Source organism: Myotis daubentonii, chromosome X (assembly GCF_963259705.1).
Source record: "Myotis daubentonii chromosome X, mMyoDau2.1, whole genome shotgun sequence".
Lineage (NCBI taxonomy): Eukaryota > Metazoa > Chordata > Mammalia > Chiroptera > Vespertilionidae > Myotis > Myotis daubentonii.
In genome coordinates this window covers 49,774,000-49,799,619 of record NC_081861.1, presented here as the reverse complement: position 1 = coordinate 49,799,619, position 25,620 = coordinate 49,774,000, and the positions used below count along the sequence as shown (strand labels likewise).

General features: G+C 38.8%; 1 protein-coding gene across 3 annotated transcripts in view; it reads right to left on the bottom strand.

Moving 5' to 3' along the window:
- AMMECR1 (AMMECR nuclear protein 1) overlaps positions 1–25,137 on the bottom strand; it is a 124,674-nt gene extending 99,537 nt beyond the window's left edge. For all 3 annotated transcript variants that reach the window (XM_059680089.1, XM_059680088.1, XM_059680090.1), the window contains exon 1: positions 24,623–25,137. In XM_059680089.1, coding sequence (XP_059536072.1) covers positions 24,623–25,092 — 470 coding nt within the window. In that variant the 5' untranslated portion in view covers positions 25,093–25,137. The remainder of the gene's footprint in view (positions 1–24,622) is intronic.
- Between the last annotated feature and the right edge of the window lie 483 nt (positions 25,138–25,620).

Genomic DNA, 25,620 nt, shown 5'->3' with positions numbered 1-25,620 from the left:
TAATTAACACAAAGTCTACTAGTATATATGTGCTAGTAGGGATTCTGAGATATTTATTGTCTCCTATATTTCCTATACCAGCAATGCTAGAATCTAAATGTGCATTAATAAAGGACAAGATAAGTAAATCATGGTACATCCATACACAGGAATATCTATCTTGCAGGCATTAAAAAGAAACAAGCACCATAGTCTAGTTAATCATATTATGGCAATCAGATTTCAGTATTGATTATACACTACAGCTATGTAAGATATCACCAGTGAAGGAAGCTGGGAAATGGGTATACAGGATCTCTCTGTACTATTTTTGCAACATCTTGTGAAACTATGAAGATTTCAAAATAAAAAGTTAAAAGAAAAAGTGGAAGAACTAGGCATTTCTAGGTGTGCTGATGTAGAAGTATCTCCAAGATTGACTCTTAGCTGCAAAAAGGTGTAGAAAAGCATGTATAGGACACTCACTACTCTTTGTGCAAAACAAAAGGGAATGTTTGTTTATACAAATGCTAGTATATGTATAGACTATCTCTGTAAAGATACACAAGAAACTGGTGGCAGCAATAGTTGCTTCTGGGAGGGGAACTGAATATCTGGGTGATAGGGGTGTGAAGGAGATCTAACTACATCTATTGTCCTCTTATGATGTTTAAATTTCATACTGGGAGCACATACTACCTCTTCAAAAACAGTTAATTTCAAGGGCAGATCCTGCAGGAAGGTTTTAAAGTATCCATACCATCTGGTGTATTCCCCTTCACCCAATTTAGAAGGCCCAGGGATTATGGGATGTGATTTAAAGATAGGTTCTTTCACTGATCCATCATTCTGGGTTCTCTTGCTAGGCTGTGATCTAGCTACTCAAAAGCAAGGGACCATAACATTAGCTGTACTGGGCACAATATCTGGCATATTAAGGGACATCAATTTTCTTGACTTATTATCTTGGCTCTTCCTTTCAAACTACTCTTAAAATCCAGACCCAGAATAATTCTTTACCACTGATTCTACCCCTGGAACAATGTTTTAAAACTTAACTTCTTATTAGCATAAGTTGTTCCAGGTCAACAAATGTCTATCCCTAGATAGATGAAAGCTTATTCTAATGAAGGCAAGATTTTTTTGGAAATATGGGTGATTTATACATTTCCTTTTTATTTTAATATCTGTATGTCTGATGAATTCTTCAGTCATCTTAGCTAAAATTTCCCATCCATGCTCATCATTCACTAACTTCTATAGGTTTTATTTGTCCCTCTGTAAGGCACTTATTTGCATTACAGTGGGGCCTTGACTTACGAGTTTAATTTGTTCCGTGACGGAGCTCATAACTCAAATTACTCATATGTCAAATCAACAGTGAACGAGTGAGACACGTGATGCTGGGCTGATGTTGTGGCATTCACTGTGACATTCGCTGCGCCAACTAGCGGTGGGGTATCTGAAGCTGGCTTGTAACCCAAATTTTAGCTCGCAACTCAAAGCAAAAAATCGGCCGAGAGACGGCTCGTATCTCGAAAAACTCATTAGTCGGGACACTCGTAAGTCAAGGCCCCACTGTAGTTATCTCAGTGCATAACTTAGCTCTCTTCCTACAGTATAAACTTCTTAAGGGCAGGAAAGCCTTACCTACCTCATTTTTCCCAAAGTAACCACTATCAAGGTCAATCATCTTTGAAGTCAATTCATTTAATTAGCATTTCATAAATTAAAAACTAAACTTTTAAAATATAATTTAATTTATAATGGAACTAATTTGTTTAAAATACTATAAGGAGGTTTGTTGTGAGGGCAAATAAAAGACTCTTACAAGTATATATTCCAGAAAGAAATCATGCTATTATAATTAACAAGCCTCATCCCTTGTTCTGACTTCATGGAGGTGAAACCAGCACCTTCTTTATTTATATACTAGTGGCCCGGTATACGAAATCCATGCACATTAAAAGGGAATTAATTAGAGGAAATATTTTAATATTCCTATTAGCCCTATATCTATAATAGAAGTGTCAGAGATCAAAGAAAATTAGTAAAATGTATATGAAAATCTTCCTCCTGTCAGAGTCTGGGGTGTGCCACAGGAACCAGAGTCAAGTCACTGCCCACCCACGTGTGCCTTGAAATTGCGCGAGACCCAGACCCGGCCGGCCCCAACCCCGTCAAGCCCCGTTGGGTGGGGAGGCATGGCCTCAGGTCGCCTGGCCTGGTGCCGGGGCGGGGGACACAGCCTGAGGTGCCCCGTCAAGCCCCACCAGGCGGGGGGAACAGCCTCAGGTCCCCCGGCCCAGGGCGGGGTGCGCGGCCTGAGATCCACCAGCCTGGGCTGGGGCAAGGGGTGCACCTTGAGGTTCTCCGTCAAGTCCTGCAAGTAGGGGGTGCAGCCTGAGGTTCTGTCAAGCTCTGCCAGGCAAGGGGTGCAGCCTGAGGTCCTCCAACCTGGTGGTGGGGCGGGAAGCACGGCCTGAGGTCCCCTGTCAAGCCCTGCCAGGTGGGGGGCGCAGCCTGAGGTCCCCCAGCCTGCCTCCAGGGCAGGGGTCATGGCCTGAGGTCCGCCAGCCTGGCGCCAGGGCGGGGGTCATGGCCTGAGGTCCCCTGTTAAGCCCCACCAGGCAGGGGGCACAGCCTCAGATCCCCTACCCTGGCCCAGCGCCACACAGCCTCAGGTCCCTGCTGATTGCTTGTTAAGGTTCATTACAGAATCCCTGCCTCCACTGTGGGTGCAGCCATCTTGTGTTACAGAACCCCGGCCTCTGCGGTGGACACAGCCATCTTGTGTTATAGAATCCCTGCCTCCGCTGTGGGCACAGCCATCTTGTGTTATGGAATACCTGCCTCTACTGTGGGTGCATCCATCTTGACCATTATGGCGTGATGGTCAATTTGCATATTCCCTCTTTATTAGATAAGACTAGAGATCTGATGCATGAATTCGTGCACCAATGGGGTCCCAGGAGCCTGGCCTGCGGGACCTGGTCGAAACCGGCTCTCTGACATCCTCTGAGGGGTCCCAGATTGCGAGAGGGTGCAGGCCAGGCCGAGGGACTCCACCAGTGCATGATCGGGGCTGAGGAGGGACATGGGAGGTTGGCCGGCAGGGGAGGGACTGCAAGAGGGCTCCAGGGTGTGTCCGGCCTATTGTGTTCAGTCCGGATAGGTCTGACCCCAGAAGCAAGCTAATCTACCAGTCAGAGCATCTGCCCGCTGGTGGTCAGTGAATGTCATAGTAACTGGTTGACTGTCTGCCCCCTGGTGGTCAGTGCACATTATAGCAAGTGGTTGAGCGGCCTTAGCATATCATTAGTATATTACACTTTGGTTGGTTGAATGGCCAACCAGTCAACCGTACACAGCATATTAGGCTTTTATTATATAGGATTAGAAGTGCATCCTTCCTCAACCATGTACAGTTTGTTTCTAAGTTGAACTGGTACTACAAAATTGCTGAACAAATGTTAAATAGGGAGACCAAGATCCCTAGAGAGAGAGAAAGATGGCAGTCCCTTCTGAGAGTACCAGTTCAATAGTTTCCTACTTACAAGGAATCCTGCTTTGTCTGCTGGACATCCCTGAACCTGAGAGCCATCCCCCAAAAGCAGTGCACTCCTTGTTTCATGCTACTTGCAGTCAGTTCAAGATCCATTCAAAACTGTTCAGAGCTTTTAATCATTTTGTTTGCCATATTACTTCTTCCTCAAATAAACACAACTGAAAGCAAGTCAAATCACCAATATTATAATACAAGTTATAATGGAATTTATTATCTAGAACTTCGTTAATCTATTCTGTACTTAATTTGGTAAAGTTATGTAAGTTCCAAAGAGTTAGGTCATATTAAACCTCCATTATAATCCTTCTTTCTTATTTTTAAAGTAAGTATTCATATAAAAGGTAATCTTTTTTCATCATATTACAACAACACTTCACACTTGTCCTTAAGAGTAAGCCATGACAATGGCAGGAACCACATATTACCTATCTCTGAATCTCCCACAGTGCCTTGGACATAGTAAATTCTTAAGAAATATTTCTTTAAGTTAACTCTCTCAAGGATGCATTTAATCTGCATGGTGACAGACAACTCACTTCTAAAATTCAGAAATTTCTATAAAAATGATTCATCTTTTATTGATGTGTCACACTTATTTCAGAAACAAATATTTTTCCAGTCTCTTGAGGGACTCCACCTGAGCTAAAAACAACTTTCTGCGTAATAGATATACACATTTTGTGACAGATACTGTATATCAGACTGTGGTCTCTTGAAATTAGTTCTGGAAGAGAGGAAAACAAGCTCAGAGAGAGATTTTTAACTGTCTTCAGTTCCTTGAGGTATGTCATAAAATTATTAAATGTTTAATTTTAATATAAAAAATAAATATGTGCCATTAAGCTCTTTTAGAAATGAGGAGATATGTGTTATAAACAGCTTGAAAATTGAAATTATCATAGTGTTATAAATCATACTAAGAAGAAACAGGCAAGACTTAAATTATCTTTGGTATAATTTTATCATGTTAAAAACTGGAAAAGAAACAAATTCTTAATACATAAGAATGTTCTGAGAATTGATGATTATGATGATTATGATGGTTTTGTAGCATTTTATTAAGGTTGATCTAGAAAGAGCACAAAATATTCTATGTAGACAATGTATTTGTACCTGTTTACAGTATATGAAGGAACTATCAAATAAAACTTAACTTTGAAAATAATCTATAATCTCACTCCCAGAATCTAACCTGCATGTCAAAGCACTGAGATTTCTAAAGCTACCCACCAATTCTTTATTCTAGTTTGAGTCATTTTCTTAATGACTGCCCTGGAAATAATTAGCATATTGACCTTCAAAACATTAGTTCAAATTAATACCAATTTCAGCTAAGTTTTAAACGCCAGATTTTCAATTTGTTTTAAAAAGTAATTTCTATCTCTTTATTGATATTCTTTATTTGGTGCGGCATTCACATACTTTCCTTCACATGCTTTTCTTTAATTCTTTAAGCAGAATTTCCTTTTATTTATTTATTTATAATAGCTTATTTAAAGTTTTATCTGGTAAGTGCAATATATGGGCTTCCTCGGGGACAGTTTTTATTGACTGCGTATTTACTTGTATACGTGCCATACTTACATATTTCTTTGATTGTATTTTTCTGCTGAAAATAGACATTTTAAACAGTATTATATAACAAGTTTGGAAATCAGATCCCTCCTCTCGGTTTGTTGTAGCTGTTGCTGTTTGTTTAGTGACTGCCCTGGACTAATTCCTGGACTATTCCCTGTCATGTGTGGCCACTTGAAGTCTCTGCTGTTAGCTTAGGGGTCAGCTAATGATTGGATAGAAATTTTGGAAAAAGTCTTTAACCAACAGATCTTTCACCCTTTGCTGAGGTAACCTAGGTGTGCTAGGGCATGCCTTATATTCTCCAGCAGTTTATAATACTGCTTTAGTCTTCATTTCCTGCTTCTATAGGTTCTCAAGGTCAGCCAGAGGTGAGCGAGTAGGGCCTTCTCAGGTCTTTCCTGGTTATGCACACAACTCTGCATCTGTGTGGGGTCTTCTAGATACCCAGGAATACCTTGGAGCTTTTTAAAACCCCTCATCTCATCCCCATATCCTCCTTTTAAGTTTTTTGGTCAGCCTCTTCTTTGACTCTCCTGGTATCTGTATCACTACCTCAGGCAGGTACAATGTCAAACAATTGCCCCTGGTTGTTTTGAACAAATGCCCCGAGGATAAGGCTCTTCCACTGAGCAAGAATAAACCAGGTCAAATAAATACAAGCCTTGTGAATGGGATGGAGCTGCCAGGCAGGTCAAATAGTGAGAATTCTTCGGGGATAGGGATATTTGGGAAGCCTGACCCCTCCTGTGGCTGCTGCTTCCCATAACTACTGTGGGAGCAAGGTTGCTGGTTTCCTTGTGGAACAGGAGATAGGACTGAGGCAAGTTAAAACACAACAAAGTTCACTGTTCTTACCAAAAATTAGCTATTTTTAATACATAAATGCTCTCCAGGTTGTTGGAAGTCTTTGGTTAATTTCCAGAACTCTAAAAAAGTTGGTTTTGCAAATGTTTGCCAGTGTTCATGTTGCTTTTACAGAGGAGTAGATTTTCTGATGTGATTACTCCAATATTCTGGAAATTCCCACTTTGGTTTGAAAATCATTCTGGAATTGGTGTCTTCTAAAAGGACTGCAAACTTCAGTTCTTAAAACTGCTCAGTAAAAATACAAAAAAAAAATAATATGTGGAATCCCTGGTGATATCTACACATAAATTGGTAGGCTGAAGTATTCATCAAATTAGAAAAGAGAAAATATGATCAAGCCTACATTTACAATCCATTGTACTTATGATAACTACAAGGAAATGAATGTGTTTTCTGATAACAGGTTCAATAAAAAAAGCATTTATTGTTAACATTTGGCCGCATTTCAAGTATTTTAAAAATATACCTCTTTAAAAAAGATTCAGAAAATTTAATTTTAAATACAAGAACATGAGAGCATATGACTTATCTGAGTTGTGGTGGGACTGAAGGCATAGCATCTTGCTCAATGCCTAAAGTAATAACAGATGAAAGGTTACCAAGGAAAAGTTTCAATGTATTTCTTAGATGAAATGAGAAAGATGGTGATTATAAGCTCTAAGTCTTGATTTTAATAACGAATCATGAACATCAAAGAACATTTCAATAGAACATTTACTATTTTATCACACACAATTAATCATTCATTATAATGCTGCCAAACCAAAATACAAATTATGAAAAATTTTGACATTATTCTTATACTAATTTAGGAGATGTCAAACATATTATAAGTGGTTATTCATTTGGAGAGCTCTGGGGAGTCCTGAATGAGTTTAAGTCACAGGCATGATATGAAATAAACATGCTTATACCTTTGTGTGAGTAGGTGAGAGGGAAAAAGGTGGAGGGGGGTGGAGAATGAACACACAATGCTTTCCATATAACTGTCCTGCCCCTCTTAAAGTAGCACCTAGAATTCCCTGGATTTGGAGGTTATACTGTAGGGCACAGAGTTATGTTGCAAAAATGTTGAGAATCACTGACTTAATTGTAAAAACACTATAAAAGTGATTACAAAGTCATTAAGATCTTTTCTGAGAAAACCAAATTAAGCAGATCCTTAATATAGAGGACATCACTCAAAATAACAATAGTAGTCTCAGTGATATTTATACTATTATTCATTCAGAGTTTCACTGTTATATTCCATACATATTTTTAAAAACCAGCATGAACATTCAATAAAGTATATACCATGGTAAGTTTTCACTACTATGTATCTTTAGAATTCATGGACTTAAAATCTGCAATTTTAGGAATTTATGAGTAACCATTAAATTAAGGATTAAACAATTTTTCATTTTGCTGAGACATTAATGTGAAGAATTTGAATCTTGTGTAAAGGCTAATATATGTGAATAGGTTGCTAAGTTAGTAAGTCTATCCTTATCATCAACTATGCTCAGATGTTTTCTTTGCATTGTAAACTAAATAAGCACTCAGGAAGTGACAAATTGTTTTAAAAAATGCCTCCCCCCAATAAAGCAAATTTCTACTGCTGGTGATTAATATAAGGAAATGATATAAGAGTCGTAAAGCAGTGTTGGTTCTTAGCCAGATGATATTAATTTTGGATAAGTTAAAGACTAATGTGTTTAATTCAGCTTTGACTCAGATCTATAACATAAACAAGTCTGCCATAAAACATTTTATGATGGAAATTACATGCTAAATTATTATTTGTGCTTTCAGGATAATTTATAATCTCTTGGGTCAGGTTTCTTTAAATCTGTTTTTCTTCATCTAAATTATATTAATGTGAAAGTAGACACATCAAGAATTTCCATAAAAAGAAAGTATTCCTGTTGTTCACCAAATGTAGATATTCAGTGTGCTTGCTGAACCCCTAAAATTGATTCTAGGGCAACAGATTAAAAACTTCTGACTATAGAAATAGTAGGAAAGAAAGGAGCATTTATTTAAACAGATAGGAACCTATAGTTTAAAACAAAACAGTAGAAAAAGAATAAATAAATATTACCAAATGGCCTTCCAAACATTCCAATCCCCTATAGGAATGGAATCATAGAGTAAAAGATAAGCAGGTGATTAAAGCTTATGCCATACCTCCTTGAGTACCATAAAAACATGTTCTTACCCTCCTCCATACAGCTACATATAGCCAGGTCAGTCCCCAAATAACAAACATTATCAAATAAATCCACCAAGTAACTCCTGGTGTCTGTTATACACATGGAGGAAAAGATACCCAATTCCAGGTAAGGCACAAGAAGGAGCACAATGGAATATCTCACTTAATCTCTGCTTAAAAACCTCCTTTGAAAAACTTTTAGAAACCTTTGTGATCTAGTACTGCCCTGAATTCAAAATCAGGCCAGTTAAATAGTGTTTGTACATTCCTGTAGATATTCAAACCCATTGTTTAAAAAAAATCTGTAAGTCATAAATTTACAACCTCTCAGCCCCCATCACTCCACCCGCTCCCCAAACTGGAACACTAGCAGAACCAGTAAATAATTTTCTAGATAATGCAAAGTGGGTAAACACTGCTAAAAAATAAGTGGTAAAAATTCTATAATGCAATTCTATTACCAAGCCTTCGGATATCCAAGACTGCTGCTCTCAAAAATGTCAAAGCTCCAGAGAGAAATTATGTTCAGAAAGAGTAAGAGAAGCATATTCCTAGATTTATACTTCAATTTTGGAGTGGGAAAGATTGGGAGTCAAAAGTATTCAAATCAATATAACAATTTTGAGGACAGGAAAGAGAAGGTGGCCCTGCTGAGGGTGCAAATTAGTTAAGTTAGTAAAGAGTTAATGAATGTTTACTATAGAATGGTGAATAATTATAATCTTCATGAAAGTGAAAGGAAGCTTCAAGATTAAACCTCTCCTCTTCTGTAAAAACTGACCTGAATTTCTCTAGACTGAACTGAAATAAACACAGCAAAGGTTCTAAGAACAGCAGCCCAACGAAGAAGGGAACCAGGACCCTTTGGACCCACACCCATTTTTTCACTTTAAAATGGGATTTGCTTGTTCTCTTGCCACAGCCAAACCGGAAAAACCACTGACTTTTTTTTCCTTACTTGATTGTGCTCCACACTATAGAGGCCATTGCCTATTTAACAAGGCTATTGTTTGAAGCCTGTGAAAATGAAATGGGCCTCTAAACTGTTCAATCAGGTTTAAGCAAAATTGTCTCTCCTTATTCTAGTGAGGGCATTCACCTTTGTTCATAAAAATGTTAAGGATATTGAGAGTGATCAGGGACCTTAGTGTGGCCTGTCCTAAGAACCACTGGATTCCATTTGGCCTCCTACCCAATTATGGGGTAGGGGTCTACAATCATGGTGTTTATAGTTAACTGTACTGTATTATACATTTAACTAACACATTATACTTCTTCAAAAACTTTGATTCAAAAATATTTTATTACTACCATTGTCTTTTAACATCTGGCATTTCTTCACATCACTGTTGTAATATATAATTCAAAGTACATATTATTCATAATTCAAGGCTCTGATATGAGGAAGAGTTCATTTATTCATAAACAAAAACAGACTACACTGTTAATAAGCATTGTGCTAGTGTTGCTTTTTACTTCCTGAGTATACTGGCACAACTTTCGTGATTATGTGGCTAGAACTTGTCAGAGATTGGTCTCATAATTGGGAAATAATTTCCTCATATTCTGAAACATATTCTGGAGAGTGAAAAAAAAGAAGAGTTACTAAAATAAAATTTACAGTGATCACAAAGGAACTCTCATTCACTGCTGATGGGAATGTAAACTGGTACAGCCACTATGGAAAACAGTATGGGAGTTCCCCAAATTTGAAAACATATATCTGCAAAGACAGATGCACCCCTATGTTCATTGCAGCATTGCTCATAGAAGACAGGGAAACAAGTGAAGTGCCCTTCAGTAGATGATTGGACAAAGAAGATTTGTTACATATATGCAATTGCATACTACTCAGCCACAAGGAAAGATGAAATACTGCCATTTACGACAACATGGATAGACCCTGAGAATATCATGCTAAGAGAAATAAGCCAGAAAAAATTAAAAACCATATTACTTCACTCATATGTGGGATATAAAACTGAAAGCAACAAGTGAACAAACAAGAAAAACAAACAAAAACTCACAGTCACAGACAACACTATGGTGGTTACCAGAGGGAAGGGGAGTGGAGGGTGGTAAAGGGTAAAGGGGATCAAATATATGGTGACAGAAGGAGATTTGATTTTGGGTGATAAACACACAATACATCAACAAAAGGCTGAGAATTTTTTCTTCAAAGGGTAATTGTTGGTCAACATAAAAATATGCAGTTCCATTGTAATTCAGGAAACTTTTTAGAATTTTGTTTAAGGATTTTGCTACTATAGTTTGTATCTTAGAGCAGTGGTTGACAAACTGCGGCTCGCGAGCCACATGCGGCTCTTTGGCCCCTTGAGTGTGGCTCTCCCACAAAATACTGATTTCTGCGCATGGGCCACGAAGTTTCAATCGCACTGTACATGCGCGCCCACACGTGGTATTTTGTGGAAGAGCCACACTCAAGGGGCCAAAGAGCTGCATGTGGCTCACAAGCCGCAGTTTGCCGACCACTGTCTTAGAGCTGTAGCGTTATTGAATAGGGCATGTTAAGAACTATAAGGAATATACTTATTAGACTAATCTATGTCTAAGCTAATTTAATAAATGATATTATTCAATAATTAATACTCAATCCTCCTATAATTATTGTAATTCCCAGTACCCACCTTATGTGGGTTACATTTGCAACATCGAAGTAAAATTTTTTAATTAATTTGGGGAGAAAAGTGGTTTGAAGCCATTTATTTATTCTATAGCAATTAGGGTAGTTTCATTTTTAAATTACATAATCTTTGTAGCTACTCAACTTTTCAAAATTCATGTTATATACACTGAAGTTTAGAAGAAGAAAAAAGAATACTGAGTATAAGAAGACACTAAAGCAAAGGGTGATGTAACCAATGTTAATCTAACTGACTTATGCTGAATATCTACTGATGAATGAAAGCACTTTGTCTACACAACAGACTCCTGCTTGTGTTATTTCTTGTCCAGGCTTCATGACATTCATGACATTAAAGGAGCTGCTGAGGCATAATTAACAGGATAAAAGAGAAACTTTACCAAGAAAAAAGCAATTCACAGGCCATTAATAGTTTAAAATTGTCACCTGGCAGGCCTTCATTTCCCAATGCCTGAATTCTAGCAACAGTCTCCTGACAGGTGCCCTTTCTTGCTATGATCCCCCCACCCCCAGTCAATCTACCTTTGATTGGTACCCACTGACTACTGTAGAATGCTCCTTTTGGCCTCTGTGTCTTTCAGTTGTTTCCTGTTTAGAATGCTTTATTCATCTATGAAAGGTGTACCCAGCCCAAATCCTATTTTGTCTATGGAGTCCTCATGTATAACTCCAGCCCACATTAGTCTTTGTCCAAACAGTTATAGACATCATTGTCTCCATCACTCATTTTGCTATTAAATCATGTATGATCTCATTATTTGTTTCATGAATCTGGTCTCCTCAATGAGTGCAAGCTTTCTAAGGGCAGGCAGCATGGCTTATGCCTGTTTTATAGACATTTCACACATACCCAAAAAGTAGCCTAGCACAATGTTCCACCCACAACAGCTATATTACTTGTTGAACTGAAATATTAAAATTGACCATATTATGAAGAGCAGTACTAGCTTAGAATAAGAGATAGGTTTTGATGAAAAACACACCGTCTTAGGATAATGCTGGCAAATACGTCTTGAAGCTTGAACGAATATTCATTTTTAAATGCCAATAAGCAAAGGGATAATCATGGTGGAAATTCTACTTTCCTCTTCAGAATTGCAAAACCATCCTCTCTAAATGGAAGCTAGAAACTGCTCCAAAATCCAAATTAATACATTAAAATTCAGTGATAATATGTCTACAGCTCTGCTAATGATAAAGAACCTCACAGTGCCCTAACCGGTTTGGCTCAGTGGATAGAGAGAGCATCGGCCTACAGACTGAAGGGTCATGGGTTTGATTCCGGTCAAGGGCATGTACCTTGGTTGCGGGCACATCCCCAGGAGGGGGTGTGTAAGAGGCAGCTGATCAATGTTTCTCTCTCATCGATGTTTCTAACTTTCTATCCCTCTCCCTTCCTCTCTGTAAAAAATCAATAATATATATATATTTAAAAAAAGAACCTCACAGTGGTTGTGCAGACAACAGGACAAATAACTTTCAAGACTCATGACTTGATCATATCTAATATTTCACAAATGTTACTACCACATTTAGATGTGAGCTTTTCATTAGAAGTGTATACACTATAAGAAGCAATTTCGAGAATTACTTAACTAAAGTGGTTTATATATACACATATGGAATTAAAGGCTTTAGTTAAAATATCCCATAAGGAAAGGTGTCTTCCAATTTTTCACCTCTCTAGAAAACACATTTCCTCAGAAATATCAGGTATCAGGCTTAACTGTCAAAATTAATGTTCTCCTTTAATGTCCTCCTTCTCCCTTTAAAAGTGGGTGAACAGGGCAAAGTTTCAACCTATCAAAGACATTTCCTTATATTATTAGAAAATTTATTAGAAAGCTCTAAAGAACAGAGGATGAGAATGACAACCTAAAAGGTAACCTAGAAAATCAAGTTCTTTTCAAATACAGGTATTTTAAGTAAATGATAACTGCCAGGTCAAATATTGAGATGCTACAAGTTTGAAACATTTTTTTAAAAATGGATACTTCTGACTTTATGTTTTTAATCTAGTCTATGCATAATTTTCAATAAGTTTGGAAAAATAAATAATTCAAAGCCTAAAAAAATAAATAAACCTCAAAGTTGTACTGTAATTAGGCTTTGTGCATCTCTAATACATGTTTGTGAATGATCTTCCAGAAGACAATTTGACTTTGGGTAGTGGGCACACACACAAACAATAATAATAATAATAATACATGTTTGTAAGAATAAATTTTAAAAGATTCTCAAAATTTCTATGAAAAAATAGTTGCTTTAGGTAGTGCCACTATTATGTACCTTTATAAAACAAGCTAAACATGCTGTTTACAGTTAACGGTACTGTATTAAACACTTAAAAATTTGTTAAGAAGATAGATCTCATGTTATTTTTTTTTTACCACAGTAAGTAAATAAATAAACTTGCTAAAAGAAACATACATCTATAGCAGCTATTTTTATCTCATGGCAAACATAAGCTAATTACTAAAATTGTGTGGCACACCAAAAAATATATTTTTTGCTGGTCAGACAAAAAAAATAGGTATAATTTTTCCCCCACCATCATTTATTCCCCTCTATGCCCTCTCCTATCTCCACCCCTGCAATCAGCACTGTTGTCCATTTCCATTTCTCTCTCTTTTTTTTTTTTTTTGGTTCTTTTTCATTCAACCCCTCCACCAGAGCTGTCTGCCTGTTCTCTATCTATGAGTCTGTCTCTAAAAATAGGTATTTTGATTCACTCACACTGGACGGCTATTGTGTTGGCTATTGTCATTTTTGTATTTGACAATCTAAGAGAAAAGAGGTCAGTGCCCCTGACTAAGTAGTCAGGTATTGCATGTTTGGTTTTTTTAAAATATATTTTATTTATTTTTTACAGAGAGGAAGGGAGAGGGATAGAGAGTTAGAAACATCGACGAAAGAGAAACATCAATCAGCTGCCTCTTGCACACTCCCTACTGGGGATGTGCCCGCAACCAAGGTACATGCCCTTGACCGGAATCAAACCTGGGACCCTTCAGTCCGCAAGCTGACGCTCTATCCACTGAGCCAAACCAGTTAGGATGGTATTGCATGTTTTAAAACTTCTTGTAGCACATGCATCTTGTGGCACACTGGTTGAAAATTGCTGATCTATATGATTAAAGAAAAACTGATTAACTAAAAATAGCTGATACTCCAGTTATCCATGACAATGTAATTTGCAAATCAGATTGACTTATTAATTAACACTGGTGACAAAGTACAGAAAGATGCATACGCGCAACGGGATGCATTCTTATGACTGCATTCTGCAATGAAAAACTATAGTTGGGTCTATCATTTAATATAATATTATCTGTTCCATAATCTTTGTTATGGAGAATAACTGTAAACAAGCTATGTAAAAGAAAGTTCATACATCTAAGTAGAGGTTATGAATACCTAAATACACAGGCCTAAAAATAAGATACATCTGATTACCTCAGGATTTATAACTATGCTCATAGACAAGTCAAGAAAAAAATTTTAAAGGCTAATGACCAGAGTGTGGCTACATTTGTCCATTTGGGGTATGCTTATGCTACTTGTTCCATAGCTCCCAAACTTACCTAGAGGTCTCATTCTGAGAACACTCTAGGAATGATTTTCAATGTGGTCTCTTGGAAGTCCTCAAGGGACCTATATGTGAGTGCTTTTTATATTATTCAATTTAATGCTATGCATCTGTTTCTGATAGGAATATATTTTTAACAAGAGTGCCATGGCCATTGGTTCTAAAGGAGGAACATCTAGGTTTGTATAATGTAAAATATGCACTCCTACTCCAGACCATGCACTCAGTTTCCTTTTTCTGCCCTGAATCCTGGATTCACCTCACTGGACTATAATGTCATTTTTCTCCCTCCTTGATTCCCACATGCCCTCTATTCCTGCCTCCAGCCCTGCGTGACTGTTTCTCCACAGAGATAATGCATTCAGTGTGGAAGAGCAGATTTCTGGAAAACAACTTGCCAAACATGACAGTGGTTAGATGAGTTTATAAAGTGAAGTATACCACAAACCATATATCACCTTATTAGTGTCAGAGAAATAGAAGTGGTATCGTTCCCATTTATTCTTGTGAGGGTTTTTTGAACTGACAAGAGTGTGGGGTACATAGATCCATGAACTGAACAAAAAAATTTTAACCAATGACTGCAGGGAATCTACTCCTAATATCAAAGTGCTATTCCACAAATTCAAGTACCTGGACAATGTAGGGACAAGTTTTTTGTTTGCAATGGGAAATAAGCAAAACAAGCTTTTATTTGTTTGGTTGGTTGATTTACCTATGAGGAACTTCATGAAATGCACTAAGAGCAATACTCCAACATGGAAAATAAAAGGCCAGAAGACTTCATAAGATTCTTCGCTAGTGAATAAATCACCAACACCATCTTCCATTTACCATATTTTTTAAAGGATGTAAAAAAGCACCCATCATCTTTCTAAACACTTACCTCACCATTGTTCAAAATCAGGATACAGAGTATTTGTCTTACTACAATGATGTATATACTGAGGTCCAAGTTTCACCAGCTAATAATCTATTTGCACCCCAAACCATATATACCCAACTGTGTGGTTGTTAGGCTACATAAGGAATATTAAAGTCACAGAGAAGAAGCACACTGATATGACTAGCACATGAGGATTTCTTTGAGGCTGACACAATGGGAACTCTAGGCTGACAGCAACAAGACCAGTTTTTCATAGATTCCATTCTATGAGAATGACTCAAGGGTCCACTAATGCCTGAAGCAAAGCACAGAATCTGGGACTACCACCTTGCAGCAATCCAAGATCTCAAGATAAGATATTTTACTAGAATTGCATGCCATATGCTTACAGAAAGTACATGGAATGGCAAGGCAAGCTATATAGACTGTCAGGTCAATCTCATTATTTTCCATTACTACAAATCTGGTCAGCATCTTCTGGCAGGATATTGTATAATACAGTCAACTGTAATCTCCCAGCACTGCATGTGGCTTTGGGTCACAGTGTGGATTATCTGTAAAATGAAAGAGATAGGGGAAAGGCAAGAATCATCAACACTATCACAGACCTTATTTTAAAAGCTAATATTAGTAGGCCTGGACTCAACAGAACTTTTCATATTTGCCCATCCACTGAAGATTGCAAAGATCATAAAGCAATATGGCTGATCCTTTACATTGATAACATCCTTCCTTCATTGGTGAGCAAAGCTGCAAAACAGAACCAGCTTGATTCTTTCCTTTCTAGGCTTGAGGACATGGGACCTAGAATCTACTACCAGACAGTACTTCCAATCTTTCATAAATATCCTTTAATCCAATATCTGAAACTACAAGCTCCTGAGATGGTCTTCCGCGAGGCTTTATTTTGCTGAAGGCTGTGCTATGATACACACATAAGGAAATATAAGAAATGCTGACTGCTTTACAAATTGATAAGCCTGAAGACTGAGAAGATGTATAAACCTACACTAGGGAAAGCCTACATTCTGTCAGGTGTCTTTATTAGCAATACAAAGCTAAAATGTATCAATGATCTCCACCCATTTGAGTGGCTCAAAGTCACAACTGGGGAGGCGGGAAGGAGGCTGGAGGGATCCCAAGACCCACTAACTCAGCACAATAGCACTGTCACTGCTCTATGGTTCTGCTAATTGAAAAAAGAAGTAATATTGATAATTTCCAACACCTGTAATACATATATTAAGAAATCTGATTTCACTTGACCAACTATTTGTTTCTTGCTATTTCTCCTCCCCATCTGTCCTCCATCTTTTTTAATGGCACCGTCATCCTCTTGGCTCCTCAGGTTTATAAACTATGAATTATGCCCAAAGCCTCTCCCCCTTTCGCTTCCCCTAGCAATGGGAATTTGGCAGATTTTTTTTCTGCAAAGCCTCTTTACTCATATGTAATCACCTAATTTCAGGTCCTCATCCAAAAGCTATCTCAGCTATCTTTATACTTCATCCAACATATCTCCTCTCCTTTCAAATTAGACACAGTTGGGAATAGGTGAAGAGAAAGGGGAGGTTCTTACACTTGTGATCAAATTTCATAGCCATTCCAACAGAGCTGTTGAACAAACTTTTTCTGAACACAAGAATAGCTAGGCACAGAGCCAAAAAAAAAAAAAAAAAGAAAAAGAAAAGGTAATGATGGAAGCCAAAAACAGGTGAGTTGCAATCTTTCCATTCCTACATAAAACCTGGCCCTTCAGTGCAAGTTCCTACATATGCTGATAACTTTTTCCACTTCTTAATTTCATAACATTCCTATATTCACAATTCTGCCCCTGGGTTGGCTTCCCCATTTTTTTTTCAATGACAGTTTTCCTACTGCCCTCATAAATTTAAGCCTAGCTAATCTCTACCTTGAGACTCTTCTTTCAATTCATCTTACATTCTAAAAAACTCTTCTACAAATGCTGTTCTCTTATTAATACAAAAAACCCTATAATCTGATCGAATAGCTCTTATCCAGCTTTTCCAAAATGTTCCAAAGACAAAAGGCTACTTTAATTTCCTTGAAGTTTTATGAGCTTAGCAAGGGGAGTGGTATGGAGAATGCTGACAGTGCAAGTTGCTGACTAAAGACAGCTGCTGGGAATCCCCAATTACTGTGGCAAGGGGTGTGGTGGTGACAGCAACCGGTTTGAGAGCAACCAAGTAAGACTTCAAGATCTAGTGGTATATAGACTCTTCACCAATAATTTTTGTACCTTTGCCATTTAAAACTTTGGCTCAAAAGTTATCCTCTCAAAAGCCTTCTTCCTGACCACTCCTTTATTCAAGGTCATTAGCATGGTTATGTACAATATTTTTCATGTATTAAACTAATCTATAATTATTATATATTGTGTTGTAAGCATTTTAAGTGACTTTGATATTTGTATCATATCTTGAGCAACACTGTCAGCTCTGTGAGGGTATAACTAGTTTTTCTATTTCTCTGGTGTCCAACCATGGAATTCAGCATAATGTATATGCTAAGAACAAAAAAACAAAAAAAAACAAAGACAGCTTTTTTCCCAGTGACATATAATTTCCACTCAGCTATTCAACACTAACATTTTTAAGGTTGAGCAAGTTTGAAAGTATGGTACATTGAGGGCTGTAGAAAATACACCCACACTTGATAAAAAAAGATGCCACTTAAGAGTTGGACTCAACATAAATTATGCTCCACCCAACCAACTATACTATTACATCATATTTCTTCCTTTGGACTCTTTTCTTTTTACTGCATAAGCTTGTGGCTCCATTTTGCTCTTAGCAACACTAACTTCAGAAGCTCAACTCTAAATAAGTTTACTGTTGGGAATCTACTCTTCCCATCTACACAACCAATGGCTTCCCACACTGTCTCCACTGTCCTGTGAGCAACTGCCCAGTTACTGTGTGGAAAGACAGCTTACACATTGAAAGTCCATTCTTGGCAGCCTCAAGCTTTTACTGTTGGTCCTCACTTATTTAGCTTAATTGATTCAGAACAGTATCAAAAAAAAGACATTATTATATGAGTTAGGGGGAAAAAGGCCATTTAAGAAAATTTAAATTGTAAAAGCCCTGGTGATTGTACTGCTTTAAACCAGGCAAGCACGTGTGACATCTAGAGAACAGAATAATGCCCATTGAAATAAGGAACTCATACTAATCTCATTGCACAAGTTTTAGTGTTTCACACATACACATTCTCAAAAAGTAAAATGGTCTATAAATGGGAAGCACAACTGACTTCAAAATTATAATCCATTACAGTAATAACTGATAGTGTTTTACACAAATACAATTTCAAAAATGTACAGTTTTTAAAGAAAACAATGTGAATGTTAGTATGTGTTTGTGATAAACAACTCATGCATGGGCTAACAGGGCATTTTTCACTTTCTCAGTCGTAGTCTTTCTTTCTATTGGACTTAAGAGATCCCAGCAGAGATTCTTTCTTAGTTGCCACTCACTAATTAGGACTTGAACACAGCAAAAACACAATTCATAAACAAGAAAATTATGAGCTAGATTATTACTCCCTGGCCATATGGGAGAGAAGGTAAAATAAGCATCAAGTTTTTCTGTTTAACTAAATATACCTGGCCCTACATATACCTTTATTCACGGATATAAAAATAACTTGTAATTTATATTTCTACATCCTTTCATCCCAGTCACTGATCCTTTTTACAGCACTAATGACAACTGGGCAGGGGGAGGGAGCATGCCTGCTTTCTTATCAGTAAGATAGGACAACAGATTGCCTTCTAATGGAAATCAACAGTGTTGGAAAACAACCCATACCTTCAAAAATGCTCAATTTTTCAGAAAATGTATTTTTTTAAAGAAAAAGTAGACATGACCATTTTGCTAGCATGGATAAGGAAATCTGTATAGCCTAGTAGCATCATCTGCAATAGACAGATACACCTTCCAGCTATTATGATCAGTTTTCATAAAAAAGACATCGTAGAAAAATAATAGCTTGTGTTTAAAACGATGATTTAATATCACTTTGACCTGAGCTGCCTTATCATTTTTTTTTTTTACTAATGTGCAATAGGATTGTTACTGTTTTGGTGAAATGAAGTGCCTGCCTCACCTCCCTAACACAATGTAATTCCTACCAAGCACACTTAAAAGCAGTAATTTGACTACTGTACCAAGATAAGAAAGAGTTAACTGTCCAAAAATCCTGATCAAAGTCTCTAAACATCTGCATGGCCAGGAGATTTGTAAAAAAAAAAAAAAAAAGGCATTGTATTAATTGTAATGGAAAACCACACTTATTGATGTTTAATAGTAAAGTATCTTTTATGTGCTATGGTCTATACAAAATGTAGTATTGCATTAACTTCAATGGTGGTAAGAAGATTAAAATTTCATGGAACATGACATGCAACACAGCATTAAATATATAAGACTGAACAATCCCAGTGCCTTTGCAGGACCCTTTTATATTTCTTTGTCAATAGGGTAAATTCTTTAAATACAATCCAGCATGCATAAGTGTAAGTAAAGCTTTCAAAATCTTAAAAAAACATGTTATTTAGTAAGCTAATCATCAAAGCATTTTTATGGAGACAGAAGGGGGCTTTACTTATTAAAATCAATACAACTCACTGTAAGATATCATATTTGTGCTGTTTTTAACTCCTAAAATGTGCCCCTCACATTTAACAATATCTGGAAAAATATAAAATCATACTACCTACAGGTTTCCAAGTCAGTCTTCCCCCTCAGCAAAACATCCCAAGAACCCCAGATTCTTGTTATGATCAAGGCAGCGTTCAATATGACCGGTGCTAAATTAGAAAGAACATGATAAAGGATAGTGACATGGAAGCAGGAAGTTTCATACTGGAAAATGGCAGTGAAGATTACCATTCCCTTCTCATGGCTCAAGTAGTATTCAGGTCCTCCCTACTCCCTAACCCAGAGGGGCTTAACACGTGGTCCTGGGAGCTGTAGCAGCAGTATCACCAGGGAACTTGTTAGAAATGTAAATTCACTGCCCCACCCCAGACCAACTGAATCAGAAACTCTGGGAATGCGGCCCAGCAATTTGTGTTTTAACAAGCACTACAGGAGATTATGATGTATGTTAGAGAACCACTCCTCCTCAAACTTTAATGTGCCTAAGAATCACCTGGGGAGCTTGTTAAAATGCAGATTCTAACTCAGCAGGTCTGAGGTGGGGCCTGAGAGCCTCCATTTCCAACAAGTTCCCAGTTGATGTCTTCTGCAGACCACACTGCAAGTGTTTCCCAAATCGGCTGTTTAACAAAATTACCCAGCGTGCTCATAAAATATGGGTCTCCAGGCACCACCCCAGACCAAATTAATCTGAATCTCAGCAGAAAGGCTTATTCGAATAAAACCAGTATTCCAGTTCAGCTACATATTAAAATCAGCTGGGGAGCTTTTACTAGTAATAATCCTGATGCCCAGGCCCCATCTAAGTTCAATTAAACCAGAATCTCTGGGGTTGGGACCCAGGTATCCACATTTTAAAGAATTACCCAGTGATGCCCTAGTCAGTGATGGCGAACCTATGACACGCGTGTCAGAGGTGACACGCGAACTCATTTTTTTGGTTGATTTTTCTTTGTTAAATGGCATTTAAATATATAAAATAAATATCAAAAATATAAGTCTTTGTTTTACTATGGTTGCAAATATCAAAAAATGTCTATATGTGACATGGCACCAGAGTTAAGTTAGGGTTTTTCAAAATGCTGACACGCCATCACTACCTGGTTTGGCTCAGTGGATAGAGCAATGGCCTGCGTGCGGACCAAAGGGTCTCAGGTTCAATTCTGGTCAAGGGCACATGCCTGGGTTGCAGGCTTGATCCGCAGTAGGGGGCATGCAGGAGGCAGGTGATCAATTATTCTCTCCCTTCCTCTCTGAAATCAATTTTTAAAAACCATATAAAATATATATTTAAAAAATCAAGCTTAAAAAAACAAAATTCCCCAGTGATTCGAAGTGCAGCCATGGTTGAGAACGACTGCTCTGAAGTCTAACTGGTTTAACACCTGGCACAGTGGATCCCTTTATAGTAGCAAGTGGTTTCCTATAACATGGCTAACTAGGCTCCCACATATAAATCCAAGAGCTTGACTTTTAATAGTTAAATGCACCTCAAGACATGTTTTTATCATGGCTTGAAAAAAATGTGCCTGTTACAACTGTACAACTGAAATGAAGGATTTAGTAATGCACAAATGTTACCTGTCTTCCATTAAACAAGTTTCCACTGTCCTCCCAAGCTCTAACTACTGTTGGCTCTCTGCAGTGAGGTAGGTGCTCCAAGAAACAGCAGCCATGGTAAGGAATTTGTAACCATACAGCCTGTTCATATACTGACATTACCCCACCCCAATCCCAAAACACTGGAAATTTCTAATAACCTTTCAGAGTGGACAAATAACTGATGAATCTAGGACTTTTAAACCTATAATAGGCAGATTTCACCAGTTACAGATTTTTCACAGAAAGGTCCTGGGAAGGGATGGAAAGGTGTGCTTTTACACATGAGAATCTCAAACTGTTGAAAGCAGGTCTTCTGGTGGACAGAGACAGGATCTAAAACACCACTGCTTATGATATGATACTAATAACTCTGAGGAGAAAAAAAGCAGTATGTCCATTTAGGTCTTATGGCCCCCAGCACAAAGTCATACTAATAAGTACACAACGCTGTTAAATACAGGGTGGGACAAAAGTAGGTGTACAGTCATGAGTACCGAAAAACAGAGTTTATTCTTGTATTACTTATTAATTATTGTAGTATTTTCCATACAAACAACTGTAAACCTACTTTTGCCCCCGTATGTAAAACAGAAATAAAATGTGTGGTAGTTACTAAGGTACTGACTGTCAAGTGATTATAGCTATTTCACTCCCATAATCAAACACTGCTTTTAAGCAATTTTCCTGAATTTTACGCAGTACATTTCAAAAAGTGAGTTTAAGATAAATGAAAAGAAGATGCAATCCTCTTTCCACTTAAGTGAACTTTCATTCTCCCCTTGGTCATGTTCAATGTCTTTTCTAAATTAGTTGTTCTGTAGAATACACGACACATTCAAAGATAGCTAAGTGATAATAGTTATTATTCTTCCACTATCATTTCAACATATCCACAGAAATTGAACGTGTGTCATATTTTTATGTTTATTTCCATGAAAAAGAAATCCAGTGGATGGGGTATTAGAAGAGAAACAACACCTCAGTACATGTTCAAAGTGGCCACTGTTAAATTTTCTAAAGCATTTTCCATATGAACTGGTTAAGCTCTCTTTTAAAATTTGTGTTCCAGTCATTCAGTTAACCCAAACTCACTTTAAAATGTGTGAAAATAGCACCTCCTGAAAGTGTGTTCTCATATGCTTTGGAGCAATGGAGCATGAATAGTAAAACAGCCTTTGCCAAACTCATGTAACTAAACAAGTGAATTTTTGCAGTCCCATGACTTTGCAGAGCCAACCTATGTATCATCCCAGGACTGGCTCTAATACATCATAGACATCCAAGAGAAGGCAGAAGAGTCACAAATAAGTGAGTCACGCTAATAAATATTTTATCGTTTTGTTTTTACATGGCAGTCTTTTTAAAATGAATTTTACTTCTTAACCAAAAAAACAAATTGGCTAAGTAAAGGTGTGTGGCTTTAGGACTTAAGTTCCTAGAATAAAAACTATGAAATTTATAAAGATATTTATTTGACAGTGTCAGTCTGGATGCCATTTCATGCATTTCTCATGAACCAATGCCCAAAGATGAACAAAGTCTGAAAGAAAATGCACAGACCACAGAGGAATCATACAAACTTAAATACATTTAAAATATCAAAGTCAAAGAAAACAAACAATACAAAATTACAATTTCCAGGACACTTTATTGTAATTTCCACTTTACATATTAAGTTAATATTTTTAGTCTAGGCATAAGTGTTTGTACTTATTCAGTAGCAGTATAATCCCCCTAATCTCACAAAGTGAAAAAAAAAGAAGTTATAAAAAATATCCATTCAGGTATTTATGATATGGGGACAAGGGGCACTTAACTTAGCTAGCAAAAGTGTTAATACTTTTCAGTATAAATTTATCTGAAAATTTTCTCTATTATTTTTCTTGTTGATGTTAAGTACTCATAATAAAAACAATCTCCCTCTTTGTTGTTCTGCCCTTCCTTGGGCTTTACATTCTGTCTAGCATTTAACTCAAAAAGTCAGGTTACAATCAGTTTACACATTTTTAAAAAAAACCATATGCCCCATCTCCCACACATCCAAATGGACACGGATCAGAAGCAACCTGGCTTTTAGCTGTAATAGAGCTATTTCAAACAATTTCAACCACACACTTAAACGGTAAAATAACTAAAAGTACAAAACCAAAGGAAACCATAAAAATTCCTACACACTGTTGGGATTGCCTATTTCTCAAATCCTCAAGTCTAACATAGATTTCTTAAAAGTGAAATCGACACAAAAGCGAATGCATGCTCAATGTACAAACTGACAGTAGCTCTATAGGGACAGCTCTCTTTGAATGAGCTATATTACTCAGACGGTGGAATAAAAAAAAAAGTCTCACTCCTCAAATGTGAGAGAGCTGGCGGTGTGCTTCGAAACACATTTTAATGGGTTTGTTCGGATAAAAATAGGTAGTAAGAGAAAGTGTGATTTTTAAAAACCTCCTCCCTCCCCAGGACACAAGGAAACCCAAATGAAAATATGGGAACCTCATAAGCTCCGGTGCTAAGTTCCATCACTAACAGAAAAGAAGTTGGATAGTTGCTATTTTTTCACCCTTCAACGGGCTAGAAACTCTCCTCGTGCGAGGCGGGAATACTGGCGGGACTTTCACGGGGTGGGGGAGGTAATGGAAACCAAAGTGAGGAGAGGTCAACACCTTGAGTAATCCAGATCTCCAAATCCCAGGCGATGGGGAGCGGGGTGGCGAAAGAGAGAAGGGTCAAAACTCCTCGAAGTTATTGCAAAAAGAAATCGAACACCTCTGGGAGCCAATGAGCTGTCTCTTGCAGCAGCACCCTGCTCCAAGTGTGGGGTGCTTGCTTTGGAGGGCAGAAAGCGCGGGGTGCCCTGACTTAGGTCTAGTGGATCCGGGGACCGGGGTAGCGAGAGGGGACAGGAGCAGCCGCTGGCTGGGAGGCAGGCTCATGCCTCTTACTTTACCTCAACTATGAGCCCCATCCCGGGCGCAAGGGAGAGGGCGGCGGAGGACAGGTACTCACTAGGGCTCGTTGGTGAACCGGGGAGTCCGGGGCTGCTGGTATCCGTACAGGTGACAGTAGAGTACATCGAAGCAGAAGCAGCACATCTCCGCTGACACCACCATCTTCCGGGAGCTGGGCGATGAGGACGAGGCGGCGGACGACGAGGAGGGTGAGGAAGAGGTGGCGGCAGCCGGGGTGGAAAGTAGGGTCCCCACTCCGCAGCTCGGAGGTGGCGACAGGGAAATCCCCCCGCCGCCGCCTCCGCAGCCCTGGGGGGGAGAGAGGGTACAGCCGCTGCCGCTACCTCCCCCAGTGAGACCTCCCAGCCCGTTGAGCCGCGTACCGGCGCCTCCTAGTCCCAGCTCCCCAGCTCGACACTGGCTCTCTCCGCTGCAGTGGAAGGAGGAGGCGCCACCACCGCCACCCGAGCCAGAGGGGGGCGAACTGGACAGTTTCTGCTTCTTCACCCCGCAGCAACCCGCCGCCATCTTGGAACAGTCTCCCCCACGCAGCGCTTCCGACCCATAAGTGAGGCGAGCTGGCGGCGGGGGCGAGCACGCTGCGGCCTGGCCGCCGGGGGCGCGCCTGGAGTTCGCGAGAGGCGCGCGCCGCTGCCGGCCGGGCGGCCCGGCCACGCGGCGGCCCCGTGCGCACCGCAGCCTCCGCCTGGGCGCGCGCCCCGCGCTTTCACGGCTCTGCCCTACGCGCCTGTCCCGCCTGCCTCGCGCCTCATCCGAGCCGCAGCCTCGAGCCAGTGGCTCACGGAGGATAAAAGACGGGAAGCCGTGTGGAAGGGGAGAAGGAAATGACCAGGAGAAAACTGAGAGTGGAAGCGAAGGGAGGAGGTGGGCACTACCTAGGAAGGAGGGAAGGGAAACTAGTTGGGGGGCGGGGGGCAGCGGGGGAGAAGAAAGTCCGAAGTAAGTATCCAAGTCCCAAAGCACAGCTCGATGACCGGAGCTGCACATGGTGTTAGCGATACTTGAGCCGAGTTACTTGGAACCTGAGCCATCGGC